Below are 26,708 nucleotides of genomic sequence, written 5' to 3'. Positions count from 1 at the left end.
CCCTCCAGCAACCCTCAGTTTGCTTCCTAGAGTTAAGCTTCTCTTACGGTTTGCCTCCCTCTCTATTTTCATCCTATTTTATTTTCTTTTTCCTTCCCTTCCCCTATGTTCATCTGTTTTGTTTCTTAAATTCCACATATGAGTGAAATTATATGGTATTTGTCTTTCTCTGACTGGCTTATTTCGCTTAGCATAATACCCTCTAGTTCTATCTACGTCGTTCAAGATAACAGGAACACACCTTGCTGCCAGAATTATACTGGCCAATAAAAACCTCTGAATCTGTTCTTTGTACTACTTCTGCAAAAGAAACACGTTTACTTCTCTGTTTTCACATATCTTTCTCTCTTAGTGAGATACTTTCCCAAGCCACTAAACACTGCCTGCTCAGAACCTATTTCTCAACTGTAAGTACTTTGAAATTAAGTGATTGTTTAAAAGCTTATCTTAGCACTGGGGGGGGGGGGAAGAAAAGGTTTTTTGGGTTTTTTTTTTCTTTTTTTTTTAAGTGTTTGATTTCTTTATTTCCAGCTGAAAGACCAATGTTTTCTTACCTAATTGCTTTAAATTCAGTCAAATTCAACAAGAATGTGCCAAGCATGAGTTAGATGCCATGCTTTTCAAAGTAGTGTAGCCTTGAATCTTTATCAACTACTGTTTCCAGCAGAAAACACACATCAGGTATTGTATTTACTAACTGGATCATTAATTTCATTCCTTATATTAATACATATGCATGTTTACTTGTGCTGGTCTAATTTCTTTGTGCTTTGAAAATATTTTACTTGATCTACCCATGTAAAATATTAGAAATAGGAAATGGGATTTTTTGGATTTAGCTAATGAATCATGAGAATCTTTGAATTTTCAGTATGAAAGTAAGAAAACAGACTGGAATGTTACAAAATTAAATTCTGGTGCTTCATTTATATGCATAGAGGTGTTACCCTTCTCACCTATCATTATATTTTTACTTTTGATAGCTTAGGAGATGAGAGATCATGAAACGAAAATGTTTCAAATAAAGTGAAAAAAATCGGGGTGCCTGGCTGGCTCAGTCATTGGAGTGTGCGACTCTTGATCTCAGGGTTGTGAGTTCCAACCTCATGTTGGGTGTAGAGATTACCTAAAAATAAAAATCTTTTTAAAAAAGTGAAAAAAGGGCGCCTGGGTGGCTCAGTTGGTTGGGCGACTGCCTTCGGCTCAGGTCATGATCCTGGAGTCCCAGGATCGAGTCCCGCATCGGGCTCCCTGCTCGGCAGGGAGTCTGCTTCTCCCTCTGACCCTCCCCCCTCTCATGTGCTCTCTCTCCCTCATTCTCTCTCTCTCAAATAAATAAATAAAATATTTTTTAAAAAGTGAAAAAAAAGAAAATTTAGCATCAGTAAACACTAGAAAGAAGAGGAAAATCTAAGTAATACATTTAGTACCTGGATTGATTAATAATAATATAATATAGTAATACATTAATGTAATACACTAATACTATCAGTTAATATTAATAAGAAGACAGGCTGTTCTTCTCAAGAGTGAGGTGTTCCAAGGCAGGGGAGACAGGTGTAAGGTTAGTTGTAACTAACGCTAATTGGTGCAATTAGGATGTTTAAAATGTGAGCAGAATTCTGCAAGGTTTCCTAGCATTGAGGCCATTCCATGAAAGGAACCTTCTGGAGAAAGGAGTTGTAGTCTCTCTTCGAAACTGGTGCACCAAGATTCCCATTTCAGTTCCTCCTGTCTCCATTTTTTTTTTTTTTCTTTTTCCTGAGTGGAATTTTCCATCACTCTCGGCTCCTGTGGGAACAAAGATGGCAGCAAACAAAACAGCCAGGTTGTCACTTAGTGATGGGCAGAGCCGCTGGCCTCAGGAGGGAACTACAGATAGCCCCTTCGTCCCTACCAAATGTAACACAACGCTTTTACATGCATTGGCTGCCCAACAAATGTTTGCTGAATTAGACCAGATCTGTAGTTGTTTGTAACAGAAGAGAAATGACAAAGCCCAGGGCGTGGGTGACAAAGTGTGCTCTGCAAGGCCATTGGCACTGGGCTCTCCTGGGATGCCAAGGTTCTGCACAGGCAGCCAGCAAAGGAAGGAGCAGGGCTGGTTCAGCCTGTGCTCCTCAGGCAAGCTGGAGGCGCCAGCATGGGCTGTATCTGCCTGGAGAAAGGGTAGGATTGTTCTAAGTCTCACCGAGCTGTGTCTACACGAAAGGGCGACCTTTCTCTACTCGGCACAACAGCACCTTCTGGCTTCGGAGCAGCAGCTTGAGGGTGCTCGGGACAGATTCCTGCAGCCCAGCCCAGCCCACCTAAATAACCATTTTGGAGCATAGTGCCTGGGAATCTACCTCGTAAACAAGCTCTCCACGTGTTTTTTACGCTAAGTAAGCCTTGAGGACCACTGACGTTGGGAGACAGGCTTGTAGATCAGGTCTCCGAAATCCTTAGCGTCTCTACTGGACTTTGATTTCAGGAAAGTTGAGCTGCAGATGAGTGTATTTGCTTTCTCCTCTCGGTTTTATGACTATCAAGGAGGTATTTCCTGGAGTAAGAAATCTCATGTGGGAGTTTACAAAACCCTTTTCCAAATAAGCTAAATTGGTCAGATGGAAGTGTAGGACCGTGATTCCCTCCAGCGCTGCTCTTCTGGGCTGGGCTGGACAGAGCAACCTTCCCCGCTCCTGCAGGCAACCTTCATTAGAGATGAACTTCCTTCCAATAACAAGAGAAATCTCTTGGGGCCCGCACTCTCTGCTCAGTTATGCGTGCTAAAAGGTCCACGGAAGCACCTGGGTCCCCACAGTTTTCACATTCAAAAGAAGAAGTCAAAAGTAGTGAAAGAAACAGAAACCTAAAACTGACTGTTGGGCTGAAGACTGTTTAAGTCACTAAACTGAAAGAGTAAATTTCTGTACAAATGAAGCGGCCGTCAGCGTAGGGATATTTTGGATGAAGCTGCTTGCTACGGTGTGAATATTCAGATTGGACTCCAAAGGCCCTCCGAGAATGCTCGGGTCTCCCGCAGCTCTCAGGGCTAACAGCAACCAGTTTGAATTCACAAGTACACATAGCATATACTGAGTGAAGACAGTCAGGGGAAGGAAAGGGCAATTCTATAACTGCAGACAAGTTTTTATTCTGAAATCTTTAAATTGTTCTTATATTTAAAATTATAGCGTAGACTTCTTGAAAGATAAGCAAACGGGCGCCTGGGTGGCCCTGTGAGTTAAACCGCCAACTCTTGATTTCGGCTCAGGTCATGATCTCAGGGTCTTGAGATGGAGCCCCCCATGCGGCTCTGCGCTGGGCATGGAGGCTGCTTAAGATTCTCTCTCACCCTCTCGCTCTGCCCCTCCCCGCACTCGCTCTCTCTCTAAAATAAATAAAGTCTTTAAAAATATATATTTCTTTTTAAAAAATGAAGAAAAATAAGCTAGTTACATGAACATGTTTTTCCTCTGAGAGATATTGTGGAAATAATCTATTCATTCAGCTGGTATTTATTGACTGACAGTTGTGTGCCCGGCATCGGCTAGCCTGGAAAAAAAAATACAAGCAGCTATAGGATAATCAGTATAACCCCTTTACAATTTTTTTAATCACTGTGGACTTATTGTTCCCAAAATGGATATTTCCTGTGTTGATAAAAAAAGAAATGTGTTAATTGTAATTGTTTAGACAATATACGAATAGCCTTTCATATTTTTTTTTCTAATATTTGATCGTTAAAAGGAAATGCAAAAGAAAACGTGGAATTTCTTTTAGTAGTTCCTGCAGATGCCTCTTCTTCCCAGGCCCTAAATGTAGGAAGCTATCACCCAAAAATATGGCTTCTATCGTTGGGATACAGGGAAACACTGGGTCCTAGTACTCTGCTAGTCTAAAAGGGTCCTGTGAAGAAGGGCCATTGCTTCAATGGGCACTAGCGGGCGTCAGATGTACACCACCTCTGACTGGCGTCATGCATTGCCTCAGCAAGATGCGAATAAGAGAACGCGGGCGTGGGAACGTTAGTGGGCACCTACTGTGTGCCGGGCCCTGTACCAAACTTTCGAGATATATCAGCGAAAATAGCCCACAGAATTCCCTGCCCTTGCGGAGCTTCCATTCCAGACTGGAGGCTTACTTTTCCCAAAGTCAAGCTAATTATTGCGAAAGGAGTGAGCACCAGAAAGGAAATAATTGAAATTTCTTTACGTCCTTTTTCATGAGATTGACAGAACGAATTTGTTCGGAGAGCTGCGGTTGCTGCCTATTAAGATAAAAACCGGGCATGTGCACCAAAAGTAGAATCTAGGGCGCACCTAATAGGTGTTAAAATCAGTGAGATGTGTTAGTTTCTCTCGGTCTTACTTCCCGATCAGAAGTAAGCTGGTCAGCCCAGAGCAGTTGATGAAAACTTTGCTAAGTTTATGTAAATGCCTGGTGAGACTGGGTGGGTGCGGCGGCGGAGGGGAGCGGCCGGCTGCCAGCGCGGGACACCGCTGGCGGACCTGTCCCAGCCCCCGGCTCCCTGCTCCCGACGCCGGGTCCTGCCGCTCGGGGAATGCCCAGCCGCTGTCGTCCTGGCGCGTCCACCCCGCCGCGCGCGCTTCGGCCAGTGCGTCCCGCCGAGTCCGGCCGGAGGGAGCAGCGGGTCCCAGCCTCGCGGCCCCGTGGGGCAGACGCCTGGAGTGGCCGACCCCGGACTGCGGTCGACCCTACCCCTGGGCTGTGTGCGGGTCGCCCTGGACAATTCGGAGGCCCCCGGGTCTGGTCCCGGCAGGGGACACAGCCGGGTACATAACCAACGGTAGCGGGAGGGAGAACGTGGGTACCCGGTGGAAAACACCTTCAGCGCCCAGCTGCGGCTGGCAGTCGCCATCCCTGGTGGCGAGGGGTGAGACCCCGTGAGAAGCCCACCCCACCCTCCAGGCTGCAGTGCTGAAGCCCGCCTGCCCTCGAATCCGGGAAGGCCGCCTCCGCCGTGGTCCGCGACTGCGAGCAGGTGGGCCGTCTGCCCTAAAACGAAAACCAGAGGCTGGGCAGGGAGGGGTTGGCAGCTTGGTTCCGCCTGACACCGACCGGCTCCCTTCTCGGCGGCCGGAGCACAGCCAGCAGCAAGTTCACTGAATTCCATCACCTCGAGATAGACAGCTCCTCCCCACGTAGACACCCACAAACAAGGCACGCCCGGAATGCGCAGCGCCACTGATTCTGTGTTCACTTACTACAGCACTCCTTCACGTTGTTTTCTTGGACATCCACGATGGTTAGCCTCTCCTGTATTTGTCAGGCGGCAGTAAAAGGCCGTTTTGGTATATTTAAGAGAGCAAAAATCAAAACTAAAAACCACTTAAATGTATCTTTATAAAAAGGCAAACCTAATAAATTTAAAATAAGCTTCAACTACTCTGGATGGAGTTTATGGTATTTTATACAGAAAAAGAAAAAGAGAAATTCTTTAAGATAGTTCCTAAGAATAAGGGGGAAATTTTAAAATTTTTATAATGGCTATATTTACATTATGCACAGATTGTTTTTGTATTTTTCACTCTAAATCCTACGGGGCTCCCCTCTTCCCATGTTCTTTTTTATGTTTTGTTTTATTTTTTAATAATTTTGACTTGTGAAAAATGCTGCCAAAATAGCCCACAGACAGATCATAACCAGTGTTGACCAGGATGTGCAGGAGAGCCCTCACGTGAAATGCAGCCGTTTTGGAAAACAGTTTGAAACGAGTCTTCAGAATGTTACACATGGCGTTGGTGGGACAGTGGTGAGCATCCTCCTTCCAACACGCTAAGCGTGGAGCTACCATTTTGATCCACAAATCCGACTTCTAGCTATATATCCAGGAGAAATGAAAATAAATGTCCACACAAAAACCTGTACACAAATAGTAACCAGAGCATTATTCGTTAACAACCAAAAAGGACAAACAACCTAAATGTCCATCAACTAATGAATGGATAAACACAAAATGGTATATCCACATAACGGAATATTATTCAGCAGTAAAAAAGTACTGATCCATACTAGGACATAGATGAACCTTGAAAACATTATGCTAACTGAAGGAAGTCAGTCACGAAAGACTACACACGGTCTTCTGTATCCCCAGGGACATGTTTTAAGACCCCCCAGTGGATGCCTGAAACTGCAAATAGTACCAAACCCTACATATGCTATGTTTTTTTCTTACACATACATACCTATCATAAAGTTTAATTTACAAATTAGGCATAGTAAGAGATTAACAACAACAATAATAAAATAGAGCAATTATGACAATATACTGTAATAAAAGTTATGTGAACATGGTCTCTCAAAATGTTATTATATCTACTCACCCTTCCTGAGATGATAAAGTGAGGCGAATGACATAGGCATTGTGACAGCTCTAGGCATAGACCAGTCTTGACCATACGTCAGAAGGAAGATGCTCTGCTTCCAGAGCTTGGTTGACCGTGGGTAGCTGAAGCCACAGATGAGGAGGACTACTGTATTGTATGTTTCCATTTATGTGAAATGTCTAGAATAAGCAAACCAATAGAGACAGATTAGAGACTGTTTGGAGCTGGGGGAGGCGAGAGGACGTGGGGAGTTACTGCTAATGATTATGGGTATTTTTTAAGGGGTGTGTGATAAAAATCTTCTAAAATTAGATTATGGTGATGGCTGTGCAACTATGGATATACTAAAATTGCTCAAGTATATATTTTAAATGAGTGAATTTTACAGCCTGTAAAATATATCTCAATAAAGCTACTTTTTTAAAGTACACAGTATCCCTGTGTACCCTTCACCCAGCTTTCCTGATTCTTAATGTAAATTACATGACCATAGTGTAAATAATGAAACCAGGAAATTAATGTTGATAAACTATTAACTAATTAACTGACAGATCTTATTCAGATTTTACTAGTTGTCCCACTAACGTCTCAGGGAAGAGAAGAGCAGTCCTTGGCACTGGGGAGCTGGACTAGTCCTGCCAGCACGGCGTCGGGGTGGCTACTTGCTGGCCTGGCACTCACACTGGGTCTTTTTTTTTTGTTTGTTTTGTCTTTTTGGAGATATAATTGACATCTAACATTATATTAGTTTCAGGTGTACAACGTAATGATTTGAAATTTGTATATATTGTGAAATGTTCACCACAATAAGCCTAATGAACATATCACCACACGTTTCAAAGTTTTTTTGATGAGAACTTCTAAGATTTATCTCAACAACTTCCAAATATACAATACAATAGTATTGACTATAATCACCATGCAGTGCAATACATCCCCAGCACTTATTTTGTAGATGAAAGTTTGTGCCTTTTGATCACCTTCACCCATTTCTCCCACGCCCCACCCCTCATCTCTGCAACCACCAATCTGTTCTCCGTATCTGTGAGGTTGGTTTGGTTGGTTGGTTGGTTGGTTGGTTGGTTGGTTTTAGACCCCACATACAAGGGAGATCATGCAGCATTTGTCTTCCTCTGTCTGACTTATTTCACTGAGCTCAGTACCCTCAAGGTCCATCCATGCAGTCACTCACACTAGGTCCTGATGTTCTTCTCTTACACATAAAGAATTTCACAGAGCATCAACATCAGATAAAGCTAGTCTGTGACCATGATGGATCAAGATAAAAACACTCACACTCCATAATCATATTTGGACATATATTTGAACTTTAAACATTATCCAAGCCACAACATACCAAACAGTGTCCTTTCCTGGCTAATATGAGTGAGTGCTGCTGCGGCACCTCTTGCAGGATTAACCTTGCTCTCCTCAGTGCTCCCTGTAGAGAGGGTCTATTAATAGACCCAGGCATAGAATTGTATTCCACTTTCTGGGCCACCTCCATTTCCTTGATCCTCCTCCAAATCTACCCAACCGAAAAGTGTTTTCTAATACCCTGTCACTGAAATTCCCCGCAGTCCCCATGGTGTGCCTTCTCCCCTGCTATAATACATAATACACTTGCCTTGCTCAACTGTAGTTGTGTTCTTCATGGTCTCTGATTGGAGAGCATTGACAGCTCCTTTTCTGTTCCAGGATTCAACTCAAGATCCCATATTGAATTTGGTCACCATGTCTCCTTAGTCTCCTTCCATCTTGAATATTTCCTCTGTTTTCATTCGTCTTTCATGATCCTGAGACTTTTTACTGGCCAGATATATTGTAGAATCCTCCTCCTTTTGTTTTGTCTGATACTTTCTTTCTTTTTTTTTTAAGACTTTATTTATTTATTTGACAGAGAGAGACACAGCGAGAGAGGGAACACAAGCGGGGGAGTGGGAGAGGGAGAAGCAGGCCTCCCGCAGAGCAGGGAGCTGGATGTGGGGCTCGATTCCCAGGACCCGGGGATCATGACCTGAGCCGAAGGCAGACGCTTAACGACTGAGCCACCCAGGTGCCCCTGTCTGATACTTTCTTATGAGTGGATTCTGAGTACGTATTTTTGGTAAAATAACACAGAAGTGATGTTGTGTCCTTCAGCGCATGACAATAAACAAACACATGAGCATCCATCTATAAGCCTTGCCTTCAACAAATATCACTGTGGTGGCGCCTGGGTGGCTCAGTCAGTTGAGTGTCCTACTCTTGATTTCTGCTCGGGTCATGATCTCAGGGTCGTGAGATCAAGCCCTTCGTCGGGCTCCATGCTTGGTGTGGAGTCTGCTTGTGATTCTCACTGCCTCTGCCCCTCCCCCCTCAAAATATATCAATAAAATCTTAAAAAAAAAAAAACAATTATCACTGTGGTGTTTGCCAAATGGTGATCTTGTATCTCCATCATTCCTTGTACATTCATTAATGGGAATTCTATCATAAAAAAGCACTATACCTGGGACGCCTGGGTGGCTCAGTCGGTCAAGCGTCTGCCTTCGGCTCAGGTCATGATCCCAGGGTCCTGGGATCGAGTCCCGCATCGGGCTCCCTGCTCTGTGGGGAGCCTGCTTCTCCCTCTGCCTCTGCCTCTCTCTCTCTCTCTCATGAATAAATAAATAAAATCTTTAAAAAAAAAAAAGCACTATACCTTTCCCCTCATTTTAAAATTTGTTATTTTATTTACATCAGTATGGAATTATGGATAGTTACATTGGTTTATGAGTTATAACCCATTATTAACATTATTTTGTTGCTCAAATCGTCCTGGTTTGGCCACTGTGAGAGCCGTCAGATGGGCTCTGAGGTCCTGTCTCTAATCCATTCTTGAGCCGTTTTTGACCTTTTGGTCCTGAAACAAGAGGTTCCAGGATTTTCTTGTACTTTCCTTGCCCCAGCCCTGGAATCAGCCATTTCTCCAATGAACTCTGGCTCCCTTTTATTGGAAAATGGCATTTCAAAACCAAGATTTGGGCACAAGGTATATTCAGTGATACTGGGCTTTTGTTGCTTCTAGGTCCTCTCAGTGGGTGGAGCTAGGAAATATATTTATGTATACACACATATCTATCTGTGTGTGTGTGTGCGTAAATAATCATGAGTTTGTACCTCTGATTCCAATCCAACAGCACAGGATTCATACCAGCCCTCCTCCTTTCCTTATTTGTAATTTCTTTCTCTGACAGTAAAAAAACCTCAGTCTCATTATCCACAATATATTTATTTGTTCAAGCCTAGCATGTGTATATATATATAAAGAAGTTTCAGAATTGCTAACCCATACTCTTGTGAAAAACCAGTTTATAACTAAGGTATAATATTTGTTCTTTTTGTCTTTAGCCTTACATTACATAGTCAAAACACTGCTTTCTGAAGTTATTATGGTTAACTTTTTCTTCCTCACTCACTTCAGCGTGTTTCTAATATTATTGTAATACAATTAGGTTAATTTGTCACTGTTTATATTGCCTATGGGGTTCCTTCCACATTCTGGTTGACTTTAATTGTCCATTTGTGTGTTGATTTAATGTGTGACATATTAGCATGATTTAGAGGAAGAGCCATACAAAAAGGTACACTTGAGGTGTCAGCCCATCCCTACCATTCCATTTCCATTCTCCCATTCTTTTCACCCCACTTACTCTGAACATAACACATTTATTCATTTCTGGTTTATTCTTTCTGTAATTCTTATTGTATAGGTATGTTTTCTTATATCCCTTTATTTCTCACATAAAGGATATCAGACAGCACATACTCTTTTGTCCATGGCTTTTTTCACTTAGTATATCCTGGAAATCATTCTATATCAGTTTATAGAGATTTTCCTCATTTTTTTCTTTTGATAGCTGCATAATGCTCTGTTGTATGGATGTACTGTTAAAAAAAATTCAACTGAGTAAAATTTAAAGATCTTATTGGCTTTATTCAATGATTATGAATCAGGCAACACCCAATTTTCTAACAGATAGAAAGGAGCTCTAAGGAGCTGTACAAAATGAAAGACTTTTATAGACAGAAGGGAGCAGGAACAAGGCACTTATACTAGACAAAAAAGCAAATAAATGGTTATGGCAAGGTCACTTTTCTTTAGAGGTTGGTAGGGGTCTATCTGGCAGATTACCTAACAAGTGCAGATTAGGCAGTTCCTGACTGACTGGTTTAAGATTCCATTTCTGGGAGGGCTGAAACTAAGTCTCGGTGTGGCCACGTGGGGTTTAGCAGAAGTGGCTCCATTTCAGGCCTGCTGTCTTGTTTCTAACGGTACCATCGTTTATTCAACCACTCTCCCATACATATGAATAACCTCAGGCATATATATTTTTACATTGTTACAGATATATCTTCAGGATAATTTCTAGAAGTGAGATTACTGGATCAAATGGTAAGTGCATATGCAGTTATGTTAGGTATTGTCAAAGTTCCTTCCAAAATGGTGTATTGTCACCAGCAAAACTTGAGTGCCTGTTTCTTCAAAGCCTCGCCAAAAGAATGCATTGCATGCTTTTTAATTTTTGCCAATCTGACAGGTATTTAACTTGCATTTCTTTAACTTTGAGTGAATTTGACCATCTTTTTGATATATATCTTTTAAGGGTCATTTTTATGGTCTTTTTTAGTGAATTATCTGTTCCTGCCTTTTTACTATTTTCTCAAACTTGGGGCTTTTAAATGTCTCTCATTTTAGAGTCTTCTTTAAATACTTAATGTAGGGGTACCTGGGTGGCTCAGTCGGTTGGGCAGCCAACTCGTGATTTCCACTCAGGTCATGATCCTGGGGTCCTCGGGTCAAGGCCCACACTGGGCTCCCTGCTCATCTGGGAGTCGGCTTGATTCTTTTTTTCTCCCTCTGCCCCTCCCACTGCTCATGTACTCTCTCTATATATATAAAATAAATAAATAAGCTTTTAAAAAAATAAAATAAATAATTGCAAATTTTGTACTCTGAGATACTTACCATCATTTTATTAAAACTTTAAAAATGTGTGGTGTTTGCATACTATACCCACTAATGGGAAGGGAAATACCTAGAGCTACTTTCTTTTTTTTTTTTAAGATTTTGTTTATTTATTTGACAGAGAGATAGAGAGCACAAGTAGGCAGAGCGGCAGGCAGAGGGCAAGGGAGAAGCAGACTCCCCACTGAGCAAGGAGCCTGACACCGGGCTCGATTCCAGGACTCTGGGATCATGACCTGAGCCGAAGGCAGACGCTTAACCAACTGAGCCACCCGAGCGCCCCCTAGAGCTACTTTCTGATAGTGATGGTGTTCAACAGAAACAAATAGTTAAGAGAACATTTTTAAGCTTTTCCTGCTTTCTAAAAAAAAAATTTAAACTAGTTTGTCCTCATCCAAAATAACTGAGCATTTATTTCATGAGACTGTTTGCCAAGATTCAGGGGACCATCTCAGAGTGTGGACCTGGATGATTTATAATTAGCTATGGTGAAGCCTGGGCAGATTTAGACATGTTTGAACCATTCCTGCATGATACACTTTCAGTTGTGCAGAGAAATATCGAAGACATTACCCTGCTTTTAAAACTATTCCTGGTCTCCTATACTGTGCTCTCTTCTTGTTCAAGGGAACTAGCAAACTAGCTAAGTGTTAACTAAGCCATGAGATCTGTAAAGAAACAAGCTTATTCGAGAAATAGAAAAATGTAAAATGATATGGAACAACTGAGGTACTTTGCCTGTTTTTGGACCTGCTCTCTCTATGCAGAAAATCATATAAAAAAGGCAAATAGTATGACAATGCCTGAGGATCTCAAGGCACTGTATTTTCAACTTTAGCATGTGTGTGTGTGTGTGTGCTTTTCAAAACATGTCCTGAATTCTGAAGTGGAAATGTATTACATCCCAGTGCCCAGCACACTGTAAGAAAATCAAACGTATTTTAAGCACTTAATTCAATGAGGCAATACCTTTATGAGCGTAACATTGAGCTTGTTGCTAAAAGAATAAATATGAAAAGAGGGTTCCAGGTCTCAAGGAGATCACAACAAACCAGTGGCAATGCCACACTGTACTAAGTGCTGTGATGGAGTGGGAGTCCAAAGCTAAGAGACAAAGGGAGGAAATGGGGCTGTGGAATGAGCCTGAAGAGGATTTGAATTCCACAATTCACTTAAACTCCGAGTGTCCATTTCTTTATCAACTCAATAAAGATAATCGTTTCTACTTTGCTGGGCTATTGTAAGATTAAGTGGACAATGTGAATCTAGCACAATGTCTGACATAGAGTAGAATCTCAGTGACTATTAGCTGATATTATTGCCAACAAACGTATATGGAATTCATCATATTTCCTTGCTACACTTTCGTGATAGCCACTCCCTTATATTTATCTGATTCTTTATTGTTCATTAAACTCATCCCCAGACTATATCTCATTTAATACTCTCAATAGGGCATCTGGGTGGCTCAGTCGGTTAAGCGTGTGCCTTCGGCTCAGGTCGTGATCCCAGGGTCCTGGGATCGAGCCCCGAGTCAGACTCCCTGCTCAGCGGGGAGTCTGCTTCTCCCTCTCCCTCTGCCTGCTTGTGTTTCTCTCTCTGTCAAATAAATAAAATCTAAAAAAAAAAAAAAAAACACTTTCAAAAAACATGTGAGGTGGTTAGGTCAGAAACCACTTTCATGTTACAGACTAATAAATGGAAACTTAAATGACTGGACTGGTAAGTGACTAGTCCAAGATCACAGAGTTTAAGAAATCAGGATTTGAGCAAAGATACTCTCACTCCAAATCTAATCCACATTCTATGACCCCACCTTGCCTCTCCTGATAGAAATTAGGGTTAACCTCACAAAACAGACTTCATAATACACTTTGCTGAGACATACTATCAGGATTTGCCCCAAAATATGTCAAAGGGCCTCCAAGCCAGCACTGAGAGGAGGACACAGGCCCCAGGTAAATTTGAAGTGAAGAACTTGGATACAAAAAGATTGGAGAGGACTGCTGTGATATTGTGGTTTATAATAAGAAATATATGTATGGTTTTCATCCCTGTTCGTGGCACAGAACTTCTAAAATCTTTGGAATCTCTTAACTGTAGATAAGAGCGATAAAGGTGTTCTTTTATTTATACCAAGCCCCTCTCAACTACCAAGGAGTTTATCCTAAAGAAATGATTTTTGGAAAGCCCTTGAGGATGGGGCTGGTTGCCAGGGGAACCAACCTTGTGATTAGAGGGTTGGAACTTTCAACCCCACCTCCCAGACTTCCAGGGAGGCCAGAGGAGGGCTGAAGATTGACTTCAGTTACCAATGGCCAATGGTTTAATCAATGATGCCTAATGCAATAAAGCCCCAAAAGAATGGGGTTCAGGGAGCTTTTGGGTTAGGGAGCCAGCAGGGTGGCAACCCCAAATTCCACATGTTCTGAACTTATGTATCTCATCATCTGTTCATTTGAATCCTTTAATTTCCTTTGTAAAATAGCAATAACCTAGTAAGTAAACTGTTAAACTGTTTTCTGGAGTCTGTGAGTCACTCTAATTAATTGAACCCAAGGAGGGGTCATGGGAACCTTCAGTCTATAGCTGGTAAGTCAGAAGCACAGGTGACAACTGGGCTTCTAATTGCTGTCCACAGTGGAGAAGTAGGAGCAATCTCATGGGACTGAGCCCTTAACCTGTGGGATCTGAAGCTATCTCCTGTAGACAAGGGTCAGAATTGAGTTGGATTGTAGGACACTCCAGCTGGTATTGCAGAATTGCTTGGTGTGGGAAATACTACCACATATTTGGTGGGCAGTAGTGAAGTAGACTATTTTGTGGGTAAACAGAAAACAGAGGACGTTTTTTGTTTTTGTTTTTGTTTTACAACTGCTAATCAGAAATAAATCCAAAACAAAAGGGAACCTATAAAAGGAGCAAGAGGGGAAAGGTGTGTGTGTGCACAAAAGCTCAGGATGGTGCAATTTTAAAGAAGCCTGTCTTCTGCAATTCACTACTGCTGACAACTATAACAAGTTGGTCATTGGTTCCCCTGTCTTGTGTGGATACTAGGTACCTGTCTAAAAACAGTACCAATAACCTGGTTTTGCTCCCTTACTCCAAGAGAAGCCATTGTTCCATTGACCAGTTCAGTGAATTCCCTCCCCCAGGCGCCTCTGTCTTGGGAGGAGTAGAGATAAAAATTACGTTCTTCAAAGATCAGCAAGCAGGGGCACCTGGGTGGCTCACATGGTTGGGCGGCTGCCTTTGGCTCAGGTCATGACTTCCGGGTCCTGGGATCCAGCCCCTGCGTTGGGCTCTGCTCAATGGGGAGTCTGCTTCTCCCTCTCCCTCTTCCTCTCTCCTCCACTCCTGCTCTCTCTGTCTCTCAAATGAAAAAATAAAATCTAAAAAAAAAGAGCAGCAAGCAACTTAATCTAAATTGTCCCACTTGCCTGTGAAGCAAAATGCCTCAAAACAGGTTTCCATGAGCAACCTGGAGTCTACTTACACCAACTTTTTCCTTTTCAGACCACGGCCATTGAAGACCCTACATCGAAAATGCAAGCTCAGTCACCGGTGGTCATTGTGACTCAGCCTGGATGTGGTCCCGTGGCCCAAACCTCCAACTGGCAGACAGGCATGTGTGACTGCTTCAGCGACTGTGGCGTCTGTAAGTGCTGGGAAATGCCCCCGTAATTGCCGTGGAGGTGAAGCACCAAAGGCCAGAGCTTTCCCTCATTCCTCCCTTATGGTGTAGTAAAGGTTCCCAGCCTATCACAGGGCACCTGGCATGTCAGGCAATGAATGGTAAGTGAAGAAAAAAGGCTTGTGCTGATTATAGCTAATTTTTCTCCAGCACATCAATCAATAGTCTTACTCCTAAGATAAGTCCTGGAATTAAGATGATAGTAACGAAGCTGATGATTCTCACAACCAATGGGTCTGGCCTAATGATTATAAATAGACCATACATTAAAACAAAAGAGACAATTTCCATTGATTTAAAAAAAGAAAAAGAAAAAAGACTGTTCTTACATATGTAAACTCATTACTTTAGAGTTACATTGTGCCCGGCACACAAGACATAGTATTCATCCATGGTTTCAACGGGAGCTCAGCAAAAAACTATTTAAATTTATACATTTAGGTTTTTATATAGCTGAGAATAAAGAATTCTAAAGGCAGTCAGCTTCTCATCAGGAAAAGAATCTCTAACTCTGCTTTGTTTCCTTTTTGTGAGATCTCTCCAAATAAAGTTGGGGAAAGTAAGTTCAGGGATGGGATGGGGGGTGTCAGAGAGGACCAAAGAGCTTCGTGCTCAACACCAAACAAGAAACAAACTTGCTTACAAAAAAATTTGCTTTGAGGTTTATTTGCCTGCCTCAAGTCCACAGAGTGTTCTGAGACAAGGAAAGAAAATACATTAACCTTTAACTTACCAGTGAAATTGAAATTTGGAATCAAGTTGATCCCTGAGCAACATAGGTTTGAACTGTACTGGTCCACTTATATGCAGATTTTTTTTTAACAGTCCAGCACTATAAAAGTATTTTCTCTTCCTTATGCTTTTCCTAACATTTTCTTTTCTCTAGCTTACTTTATTGTGAGAATACAGTATATGATACATATAACATACAAAACATGGATTAGTAAACTGTTTATGTTATCCATAAGGCTTCCGGTCAATGGTAAGCTATTAGTACTTAAGTTGGGGGGGAATCAAAAGTTACACACAGATTTTTTGATTGCGCAGGTGGTCGGTGCTCCCAAACCCCCACATTGTCCAAAGGTCAACTGTACATTAAAAAACACAGAGAGAAAAAATTACCTAGAAAATGGAACGATGGGTTTGTTCATTGGCTCTCATTGTCTTACTGGATGACCTGGGGTGATGACTTACACATCTCAAGACATTAGTTCAACATCTGCAAATCTTAGTAATACTAAGACTGACTACATTACTAAAACCCTCTAACGATGAATAGTTTAATCCTCCAGCCCTTTGCATTGTCACTCAAATAAGTGAATTACAAGTTTTAATATAAGCTTAATTGCTTCATGGCAGGACTCCTTAATGGCAGCCCTGACCAAATCATTCTCCCTTCTTAAAATATTTCAGTGGTTCCTCATGACTTTCATGACCAACTCCATGCACTCATTCGTCATCCAGTCCCCAACCTGCCTCACCCTCCAGCTTTACCCCCATCCAATCTAGCCACACTGAATGAACACCAGCCATTGCCAAGACACGCCAAGTGATCTCAGAGACGCTCGGCTCCCTTTTGTCTGCCTGCCAAATTCTACTCATCTGTCAATATTCCGCTCAAGCAGCATATCCTTCCCAGAGCTTTTTGAGGCCTCATTTCTGTGGGTGACCTCTTGACATCTTGAGTAGATTTCCATTGGAGAATTTTTCATTTATTATCTGACTGCCCTCCTAGACAGAGGCAACCAGTTCTGGGGACAATCTCTGGAACATGGCTAGGTCTCAGTGAGGCATTCAATAGATGAAGGAAGGCAGGGCTACAAAAAGGATGCATACTTGCCAAGGTGTGGTGATTCCTGAAATGACCGGGTGGGGAGAAGGGAGAAGCTGATGTAATGCCGAGCAAAAGCATTGCGGATGGCCTTGGCAGCAGGATGTGTGGCAAAGGCCCCATGATTGGGACTGCTGTTTGTGAAAGCAAACTAGCTTCCAAAGGTGACAGGAACAGAGTGGAGTAACTCGTGCCTCTGGCTTCACGTGTCCAGGTCTCTGTGGCACATTTTGTTTCATGTGCCTTGCATGTCAAGTTGCAGCTGACATGAATGAATGCTGTCTCTGTGGGACATCCGTCGCAATGAGGACTCTCTACCGGACCCGATATGGCATCCCTGTGAGTCTCTTACCACACTGTATCATTCAAACATGCCCCCACTTTCAAAATCATCGTTATAAACCTGCAAACCATTTGATGGTGTCCATCACCTGAATTTGATTGGTAGGTCTTTCCTAGCACGTGCAAATTTGTATTCGGTTGCTGTAACAATAGGTCCCCTTGGTTATGTGACCTCCTTCTAGGTTTCTGTTAAAGACCTTAGAACATAGGCAACTCTCATATTTGCACTGTGTATCATACAATGGGCGGGGATTATTCAGAATCTAGCATGCCCCAAGTACATGACAGAGGACACCTCACTGAATCCTCACACCCTCCCTGTAAAGTGAGTAGGTCCACATTGTACAGATGAGGACTTTAAAGTTTTAAGGGGTGGAGTAACTCACCCAAAAACACGCACTAGAAGTATAAGTTGTCAATATTCAACCCTGTCTTTCCATGAACGCACATTCCGATACATCACAAGCTGCACTTCATGTGACAGGAGCTTGCGTCCGTCAGGACTCGCCAGGGAAACACAACCAAAAAGAGATATAGATGACACAGAGATAGGTAAATATAGACCCATAAAGGGTCTTAAAGAATAGGTTCATGTAATTGTGAGCGTTGGCAAGTCCAAAAATGCAGAGTAGGCTGGCAGGCTGGGAAGAGTTGCCGCTCGGGTCTGAAGGCAGCCTGCCAGCAGAATTTCTTCTTGCTCTGGGGAGGTCAGTCTTTTCCTATTAAGACCTTCAACGGATTGGATGAAGCCTACCCACATTACAGAGGATAATCTACTTCGCTCAGCATCCACTGATTTAAATGTTACTCTCATCTAAAAAGTCTGCAAAGAAACATCTAGAATATATGGGTACCATGGCCTCGCCAAGCTGGCACATAAAATTAAGCACCACAGGGAACAAATAAATAGGCAGAATATATTAGGAACTTATTTTATTCCACTGAAATTATTTTATTTTTTCATTTAAAGATATTTCTTAGTTCTTTAATTACAAAAATAATACATGCTATATACCTAATTTTATGACAAATTCAAACACAGAATTATGGAAAGTAAAAAGTGAAAATCTAACCCCTTTATACACAATTCCACTACTCAGCTATAAACTCTATTAATAATTTGGTATGCACTCTTTCAGGCTTTTTCTATGCCTATAAGGTATACAGATATAGATTAGATGGAGCTCTAGCTATGGATGTAGACATATGGGGCTTGAGGTTTGCAGGGCTCTTTTGATTTGTGTTTATCTTTTAAAATGGGGTCATACTATACTGCAACTTGTTTTTTTTTTCCACGTGACATTTGGTAGACCCCTTTTGTGTCTGTAATACAGATCCTTTTTAATGTGTTCATAGTATTCCACCATACAGATAATTTACTTAATCACTTCCTTACTGATGAAAGGTTAAATAGTATTGTAGATTAAATCGTTGTTAGGACATAAAATTCTGTATATGCACTGGTACTTTTGTACAATAGTGCCCGAGATTAGAGTGATAGATCACAGCGTATGCACATTCAAAATTTGAAAGATATCGTCAAATACCCCTCCAAAAGGATTGTATCAATTTATAATCCATTAACACTATATGTGTGTCCCATATTGGGTAATATTTTTTATGTTGTCAATCAGAGAGGGAAAATGATATTTGACTGTTGTTTTAGTTTAAGTTTTATTAGTTAAGATCAAACAACTTTTTAAAACTATTTTGTCCCTGGGGCGCCTGGGTGGCTCAGTCAGTTTAAGTGGCTGCCTTCGGCTCAGGTCATGATCTCAGGGTCCTGGGATCGAGTCCTGCATCGGGCTCCCTGCTCAGCAGGAAGCCTGCTTCTCCCTCTCCCTCTGCCTGCCACTCCCTCTGCTTGTGCTCTCTCTCTCTGGCAAATAAATAAAATCTTTAAAAAAAAAACAAACTATTTTGTCCCTTTGCATGGCTTCTATAAATTATCCGTACATATCCTTTGTTCATTGTTTTACTGGGTTGTTTGCCTTTTCTTATTGATTTGTGGGAGCTTTTTATTTAATTGTGCTATATTGGGACACCTGGTTGACTCAGTTGGTTAAGCGTCTGCCTTCGGTTCAGGTCATGATCCCAGGGTCCTGGGATTGAGTCCCGCATTGGGCTCCCTACTCCGCGGGAAGCCTGCTTCTCCCTCTGCCTGTCGCTCCCTCTGCTTGTGTTCTTGCTCTCTCTCTTTCTCTGACAAATAAATAAATAAAATCTTTTAAAAAATAAAAAAAAATTGTGGCTATATTGTTTAACACGAAAGTTATCAAGTTTTTTAAAGGTTTAGTCCATAATCAGTTTTTCTAAATGCTTTTCAGGTATTTGAAAAATGAATAACAGTCTGAAAGTAAAACTTTACTTGGTTTTAACAAAATTTAAAAGATTGGAGGGCAGAGGAAGAAATAAGGCATTCTAAAGACCTTATTTTGTATGACATTGACAAATATAATTTTTCCTATTTTTAAAAAAACCTTATTGATATACAATTGACTTACAATAAGCTCTATATATTTAAAGTGTATAATTTGATAAGTTTCTATACCCGGGATATATACCCATGAAACTATCCTCACAGTCAAGGTAGTGAACATATTAATCTCCTCCAAAAGTTACTCACACCCATTTGTAATTCTTCCCTCTTTCCCCTCCTTACTTCCCCAACTAATGTTTTCTCTCACTATAGTTTGCATTTTCTGCAGTTTTATATAATAGAACTGTCCAGTCTGTACTCTTTTATCTAGCTTCTTTTAATCAGTATAATTATTTTGAGATCCATCCAAGTTGTTAAGTGTTCTTAACACAATAAATTCGGGGAAAAAGAAAATATTTAGATGGCAAATAAGCACATACAAAGATGTTCAGCATCATTAGTCATCATTAGAGAAATGCAAATGAAAACCGCAATAAGATACCACTATTCAACTATGGGAACAGCTAAAATTAATCAGACTAAACCACACCAAGTGTTGCCAGATATGGAGGAACCGAAACTCTCATGTAATGCTGGTGGGAATGTAAAATGCAGTTTCTTAAAAAGTTAAATGCATCTACCATTTGACCCAGCCATTCTACTCCTAGATATTTGCCCAAAGAAATATATATCCATACCAAGACTTGTATCAAATGTTCAGAGCAGTTTTGCTTGTAACAGCCCCAAACTAAAAACAATCCAGATGTCCGCCAGCTGGTTAATGGATAAACAAAGTGTGATATATCCATAAAATGGAATACTACCCAGTAATAAAAAGGAGTGAATTACTGATACACACAAAAACCTGGATGAATCTCAAGATGAATAGAATTTTAAATTGTGGGTGAAAAATGAAGGGTCCTCACTAATTGGATAAAAATTTGTTGTAGGACATCTCTAGGGAATAAAAGCAATCAGGAAAGACCTATGCAACAACAAGAAGAGAAGAAGTTAAAAAAAAAAAAAAAAAGCAGGGGGGTTGTATGGGGATGCCTGGGTGGCTCAGTTGGTTAAGCGGCTGCCTTCGGCTCAGGTCATGATCTCAGGGTCCTGGAATCGAGCCCCGCATCAGGCTCCCAGCTCAGCGGGAAGCCTGCTTCTCCCTCTCCCTCTGCCTGCCACTCCCCCTGCTTGAGCTTTCTCTCTCAAATAAATAAAATAAAATAATCAGTGAATACCAAACATAAAACAATTTGGCTATCTCATGAGTGAGAGCAATTTAGATTTCTTTGATGTGCCAAAATGTCTTTACCCTTTATTCTCTCTTCCAGTGTGTCTGTGTTAAGTCTTAGGGAGCCTGATCTCTTAGAAGATAGGTGAAGAACTGCCCCCACCTACCCCCGTCCTCTCCTAGGACCCCAAAGCCCACCCCAGGGTCCTCTGTTAAATTCACCTGCCTGCTGTATCCTGGGGCAAAGCCACAGCTTGGCAATGCGGGCCTGGGCCGGCTGCTCAGGCAGTCTTCAGTGAACCTCCTGCCTTCCATTCCCCAGCCTGTTCATCCTCCTTTCTGAGTTCCAGGTTTTTGAGTTCGGGATTAATCAAATGCCCTGCCCATGACCCTATTAGAGGTTTCTGCATCCCTAGCTCTGTTCTACTTTCTCCATCAGTGTAATCCCGTCTGCTCCCAATTTCCAAAAAACTGCTCAAAATTCCTGGCCCACTAAATGACCCCATTCCTGTTTTCTAGTATGGCTTTAATTTATTTACCAAAGCTCTGCAAGCACATAGCTTAATTTTAGATTATCTAATTATTGTTAAGAAAAGTAGCAGTCCACAAACTTCTCTCTCCTACCACCTTCTCCCCAGAGCTCTGTAGGTATTTTCCTCCATATCTCCAAATCATAGACTTGTATTGCTACTTTTCGAGTTTTCCATTTGGGGCATTGTCTATAGACCTCCCACTATAAACGATGAGAATTTAGTTCTGTTTTGTTCTCCTTCCCCACCACAAACATGCACCCTCTCCCCACCCCACTTCTTCCAAAAAGGTATATGTAATTTGGGTTAAATCCATATTTGGTACTTACATTATGAGACCTATGTGCTCTTCCGAGTTGAGTCATGTAGTGAACTATGATTGCTTTTTCCACTAAACTTTGTTTTTCCTGTATACAAATACAAAACTTTGTATTCCTTGGTCTTAATAATTCTTGGTGTTTTAATTAGTAATTTTCCACTTTCTTATGAGTCGTTTTCCACTTACTTTAACCCCCAAACTCTCCCAGTTTTCTAAGTCTCTTTCCAACATATTCAACATATCAGACATTCTACCATTGTTATCTTCTCAATGAAATCACTCCCTGACCTACAACTACCTTTGGAACTAATTGCTCTTCACTTGTGGTGCTTAACTCTCTTGCCCTGGGATCTCCTTCACCATTACCCTGGGGATGCCATTAGCTTCCCTCCTGTGTTAGGCTCCTGTTTCTTATATTCCACATCTTCCTCTTTCTTGGTTTCCTCCCTCATTGGGGGTGGAGATATCCTCTAATAGCTTCCTGAGATAGGGAAGGGGTGTGGAAGAAAAGAATTTTGAGGTTTTACTTTCTGAAACTCTCTGTTTTTCCCTGATACTGACAGTTTTGTTGATTGATATCTTCTATATTCAATATTACAAAGTATAGGAAAACATTTAATGTCATAAAAAGAGGAGTTACATGGAAAAATCAATTAACATTTTCCTAAATGTATCCATCCAAACTCTGAATTCAACGGATCAGTTCCTTCTGCTTGTCTTCAAAATGTCTTAAAAATCCGTAAGTCTTAATTTCCAAACAGGTGGATTTTAAATTTCTATTTCTTTTGTATTTTCAAACAGGGATCCATTTGCGATGACTATGTGGCGACGCTTTGCTGTCCTCACTGTTCTCTTTGCCAAATCAAGAGAGACATCAACAGAAGGAGAGCCATGCGTACTTTCTAAAAAAACTAATGGTAGGTCCCAGAATCTGGGTTTTGTTTGAAACACAATAAGGGCTTTGTAAATTATGCATTATTTTGAGTAATAATTTAAAATAACAATTCCTTAAGTCTCTCAAATGTTATCTTAATATAAAGATTGATTTTGGTTTCTTCTTATGAAGAAGATAGCTGCATTACGTTGCTTGGGCCGCCATAACAATTTACCATAGCCTGGGTGGCTTACACAATAAGAATTTATTTCTCACAGTTATGAAGGCTGGGAAGGTCAAGATCAAAGTGTGGGCCAATTCAGTTCCTGTGAGGGCTCTCCTTCCTAGATTACAGATGGCTACCTTTTCACTGTGTCTTCAAATGGTGGAGAGAGAGTAAACTCGGGTCTCTCTTCTTATGAAGACAGTAATCCCATAGTGGGGGGCTCATCTTCATGACCTTATTTCAAACCTAATTATATCCCAAAGGCTCTTCCTCCTTATACCCTCACAGTGGGGGTTAGGGTTTCAACATATAAGTTTTGCAGGGGGCACAGACATTCAGTCTACAACAATTAGCTTTATAATTTGAAACCATATTTTAGTAAATAAAGGGATGGTGACTTTTCTAGACTTCTCAGAATTCTCTTTATCCATTAATGAGGCACTTACCACTTGTAAAATGCCAGGGTGTGGTGAGATACAAAAGAAGTAGAAAACATGCCCCCTACTAAGACAATCAAATCGACAAAAGAAATTGGCAAATAACTATAAAGTAGTAGAGCAAATGAAAATGACATGTTATGTAATATTTGAATTGATTGCAGCATAAAGCGTCTCAAGAATGAGGGAAGATTATACAGGAAAATCCTATTGAAAAAAGTGAACTCTGAAAGTGGTGGATATAGAATATTTGGAAATGTTATATAGAATCTGAACTTCTGAAAATCAATCAAATCATTTCCAACTAATTTTTCCAGTATTCTCAGAATTAGCTATTAAGTAGAAATAAACATGATTTTGTCAGTCTCCTATAGAATTTATCCTGAGTATGGGAAGGAAGCATTAATTTTTCCATTCTTTGTAATATGCCACTTCCTTTTTCAAGTGAATGAGAACCCTGCATAGGTTAACAAATATAACTTGTGGAGGATATATTTTAAAATGTCATTTATTTAGCAAATAATGTATCAAGTACCCAGTCCTATGCAGGACAATGCTAGGTGCTGTGGGGAACAAAAATAAATAAGCTGGTCCTCTTGTCGTTAGAGACTTTATACTCTAAGGGAGAAGATTAGGCAGCCTTTAAATAAAATGTCGGGTTGACTAATGCCTTTAGACCAAGTGCTATTTTATGCTCAGAGGAAGAACAGATCATATTCTGTGAGATGTGTAAATGAAAGTTTCTTGAAAGAAGTGGTTTTTTCCTCTAAAGGGGAAGTGACTATCAAGGTCACAACAGGAAATGGATGGCACTCAAATTGTAATAATACAAAGATTTAATGAAGACCACTCACAAAACAGGCGTGGGTGGGAGATCTAGGGAAATGACAGGGAGGGTCCCAGAACAACCTAGACTAGCAACAGTTGAACTGTTAACCACCTCTGGGCCTCAGGGAGGGGAGGAGGGAGCAGTTACCAGAATCCCAAAGGAGTGAGCTCTGAGAAGGAGAAGGGTGCCCTGAAAGGACGGGTAACTTCTCACTAGAAGGACAGGAGCAGCCTGGGGCAACCTCACAGGAAGTAGGCAAGAGGAAAAGTACCCTGATATCACTTTCCCAAGTCCTTCTAGGCTTCCCACTGTTTGAACCCACTGGCTGGCAGCGGGCAGGAAAGTGTTGCTGTAGTCTATAGGTCAGCCTCCCAGGACACACAGCAGGGCAAACAAGGATGGAAATGGATCAGATGGGGCAAACATAAGATCTCGGACACGAGATGTGACTTTAATTAATAGAAATGGATATTGCTTCTAATCAGCAAGAACATTAGTGAAACTATAGAAGCAGAAAAAAGGAAAAACATCTTTACGAGCTTAGGTCCTTCCAACTTGGCAGGAACATATAAGTAGGAAAATAATGAGAAAAGAAAGACTTTAAAAGTGAGTTAGGGCCGGGGCGCCTGGGTGGCTCAGATGGTTGAGCGTCTGCCTTCGGCTCGGGTCATGATCCCAGGGTCCTGGGATCGAGCCCCACGTCGGGCTCCTGGCTCAGCGGGGAGCCTGCTTCTCCCTCTCCCTCTGTCTCCCCCCGCTCATGCTCTCTCTCTCTGTATCTCTGTGTCTCAAATGAATAAATAAAAAATCTTAAAAAAAAAAAAAAAGTGAGCTAGGGCCATGGCATGCAATATAATGAAATTAGGCTAATGATTTGGCCTTTTATTTGGCAAGCAGTGGGGAGTTATTGTAGGCTTTATGTAAGGGAGTAACATAAATAGAGCTATACTTTAGAAGAATTAATCTGAGAGTGGTATATAGCACAGACTGGACAGAATGAAGTCAGAAGCAAAGATGAAGAGTTAAACCAGTTCAGCCCTGTTTATTTAAATAAATACATGAGACAAGTTGGATAAAATATATATCCACACATACATAATGAATCCTGACATCTGAACTTATTTTTTTTTTAATCTCAGAGAAATTATCTTACTGAATCTTTGAATTGGTTTTAAGTAAAATACCTTGGTGATCCTGACTCTGGTGCATCACCTTGAACATGACATTATTCATCAACAGTGAAACTTTAGATATACAAATACCTGAAGTGGGAGAATCAAGAGACAAAGATCAAAGAATAACATGATTTATGTTAAAAATAGGTTGAGGTGCACCTGGGTGGCTCAGTCAGTTAAGCATCTGACTTCAGCTCAATTAAGCATCTGACTTCAGCTCAGGTCATGATCTCAGGGTCCTGGGATCCAGCCTGGTGTTGGACTTCCCCTCCCTCAGTGGGGAGTCTGCTTGTCTCTTTCTCTTGGGTCCTCCCCACGCTGGTGCTCTCTCTGTCTCTCTCTCAAATAAATAAATTTAAAAAAATAAATAGGTTGAAAGAAAGGGACATAGGAACCAGCAGAAAAAGCTCCAAATTGTGAACACTGGAACACTTGGAACAACAAAGTAATTTTAGATTATAAATGGAATTTTTAGAAAAGATTATAACCAAAATAAAATATCTGTGAGTCCATACTTATATAAATACATGATTAAACAAACAAACACATGGAAGAGAAGAGACAAATCTTCCAGAAGTACAGAAGAATTCCAAAAAATGTATGTATGTATTCTTCCCTCAAGGAGATGGAGCATAACTGCTCACCCCTTAAGAGTGGGTTTGTACAGTGACGTCCTTTTCAAGAGTGTAGTATGAAAAGGGGAAAAAAAGAGTAAATCTTTATAGTGGAGAAACCTGACAAGACAATTTCAGCCAGGTGACCAAAGGGAACCTCATCAGTTGTAGGTATTCTGCAAAACCTGACCAGTAGTCGTCAAAACTGTCAAGGTCGTCACAAACAGGGAAAGTCTGAGAAACAATCACAGTGTAGAGGAACCTATGGAAACTTGATGACTAAATGTAATGTGTTATCCTGGATGGGATCCCGGAACGGAAAAAAGACATTAGGTAAAAACTGAGAAATCGAACTAAAGTATATGCTTTGATTAATAATATGATGTATCAACATTGGTTCATTGGTTGTAACAAACCTACCTTAGTAAGATGTTAACTGAGGGAAATTGGTGCAGGGTATATGGGAACTCTCTGTACTATCTTTGCAATTTTTCTGTAAACCTACAATGATTCTAAAATTTAAAGTTTATTGAAAATAAACTTTAGATTAAGAAAATTCAAACCTATTCTTTGTGTGTCCCTCATAGGTGAAAAGCTCTTATTGAAGCAACTAAAGTTAGCAGACACCCTTCAGCTTGAGTCCTCCTCTGCGTTTTGCAACTGAAATACGATAGATCTGTTTAAGCACAATCGATGGGGTAAAAAAATGGAATTTTGATGTATTTTAAATGAATGTTTTCCCTTAGTTTTGCTAAATGGTCCAGCTTAGTTTCTCCTTGCTTTCATATTATTAAATTTTCTGGCTTATGAATTTTGTGTTACATTTGGCATGTAAACAAAATAAAAGATTTTACTAACAAGA

At 41.0% G+C, this 26,708-nt stretch overlaps 1 protein-coding gene across 2 annotated transcripts; it reads left to right on the top strand.

Annotated features, from left to right (window-relative positions):
* Nucleotides 1-286: 286 nt before the first annotated feature.
* On the top strand, nt 287-26,708 carry PLAC8 (placenta associated 8). 2 transcript variants are annotated; one of them, XM_036121316.2, is made up of 6 exons: nt 304-407; nt 10,706-10,752; nt 14,842-14,983; nt 17,065-17,189; nt 22,493-22,608; nt 26,434-26,708. In XM_036121316.2, the coding sequence occupies exons 2-5, from the start codon at nt 10,750-10,752 to the stop codon at nt 22,595-22,597; spliced, it is 375 nt and encodes a 124-aa protein (XP_035977209.1). In that variant the 5' UTR covers nt 304-407; nt 10,706-10,749; the 3' UTR covers nt 22,598-22,608; nt 26,434-26,708. The 2 variants fall into 2 exon arrangements, with proteins under 2 accessions (XP_035977210.1, XP_035977209.1); XM_036121317.1 differs by lacking the exon at nt 10,706-10,752 and having other exon boundaries at nt 287-407.

This window comes from Halichoerus grypus, chromosome 3 (genome assembly GCF_964656455.1).
Source record: "Halichoerus grypus chromosome 3, mHalGry1.hap1.1, whole genome shotgun sequence".
Classification (NCBI taxonomy): domain Eukaryota; kingdom Metazoa; phylum Chordata; class Mammalia; order Carnivora; family Phocidae; genus Halichoerus; species Halichoerus grypus.
This window is presented reverse-complemented; position numbering and strand designations above follow the sequence as displayed.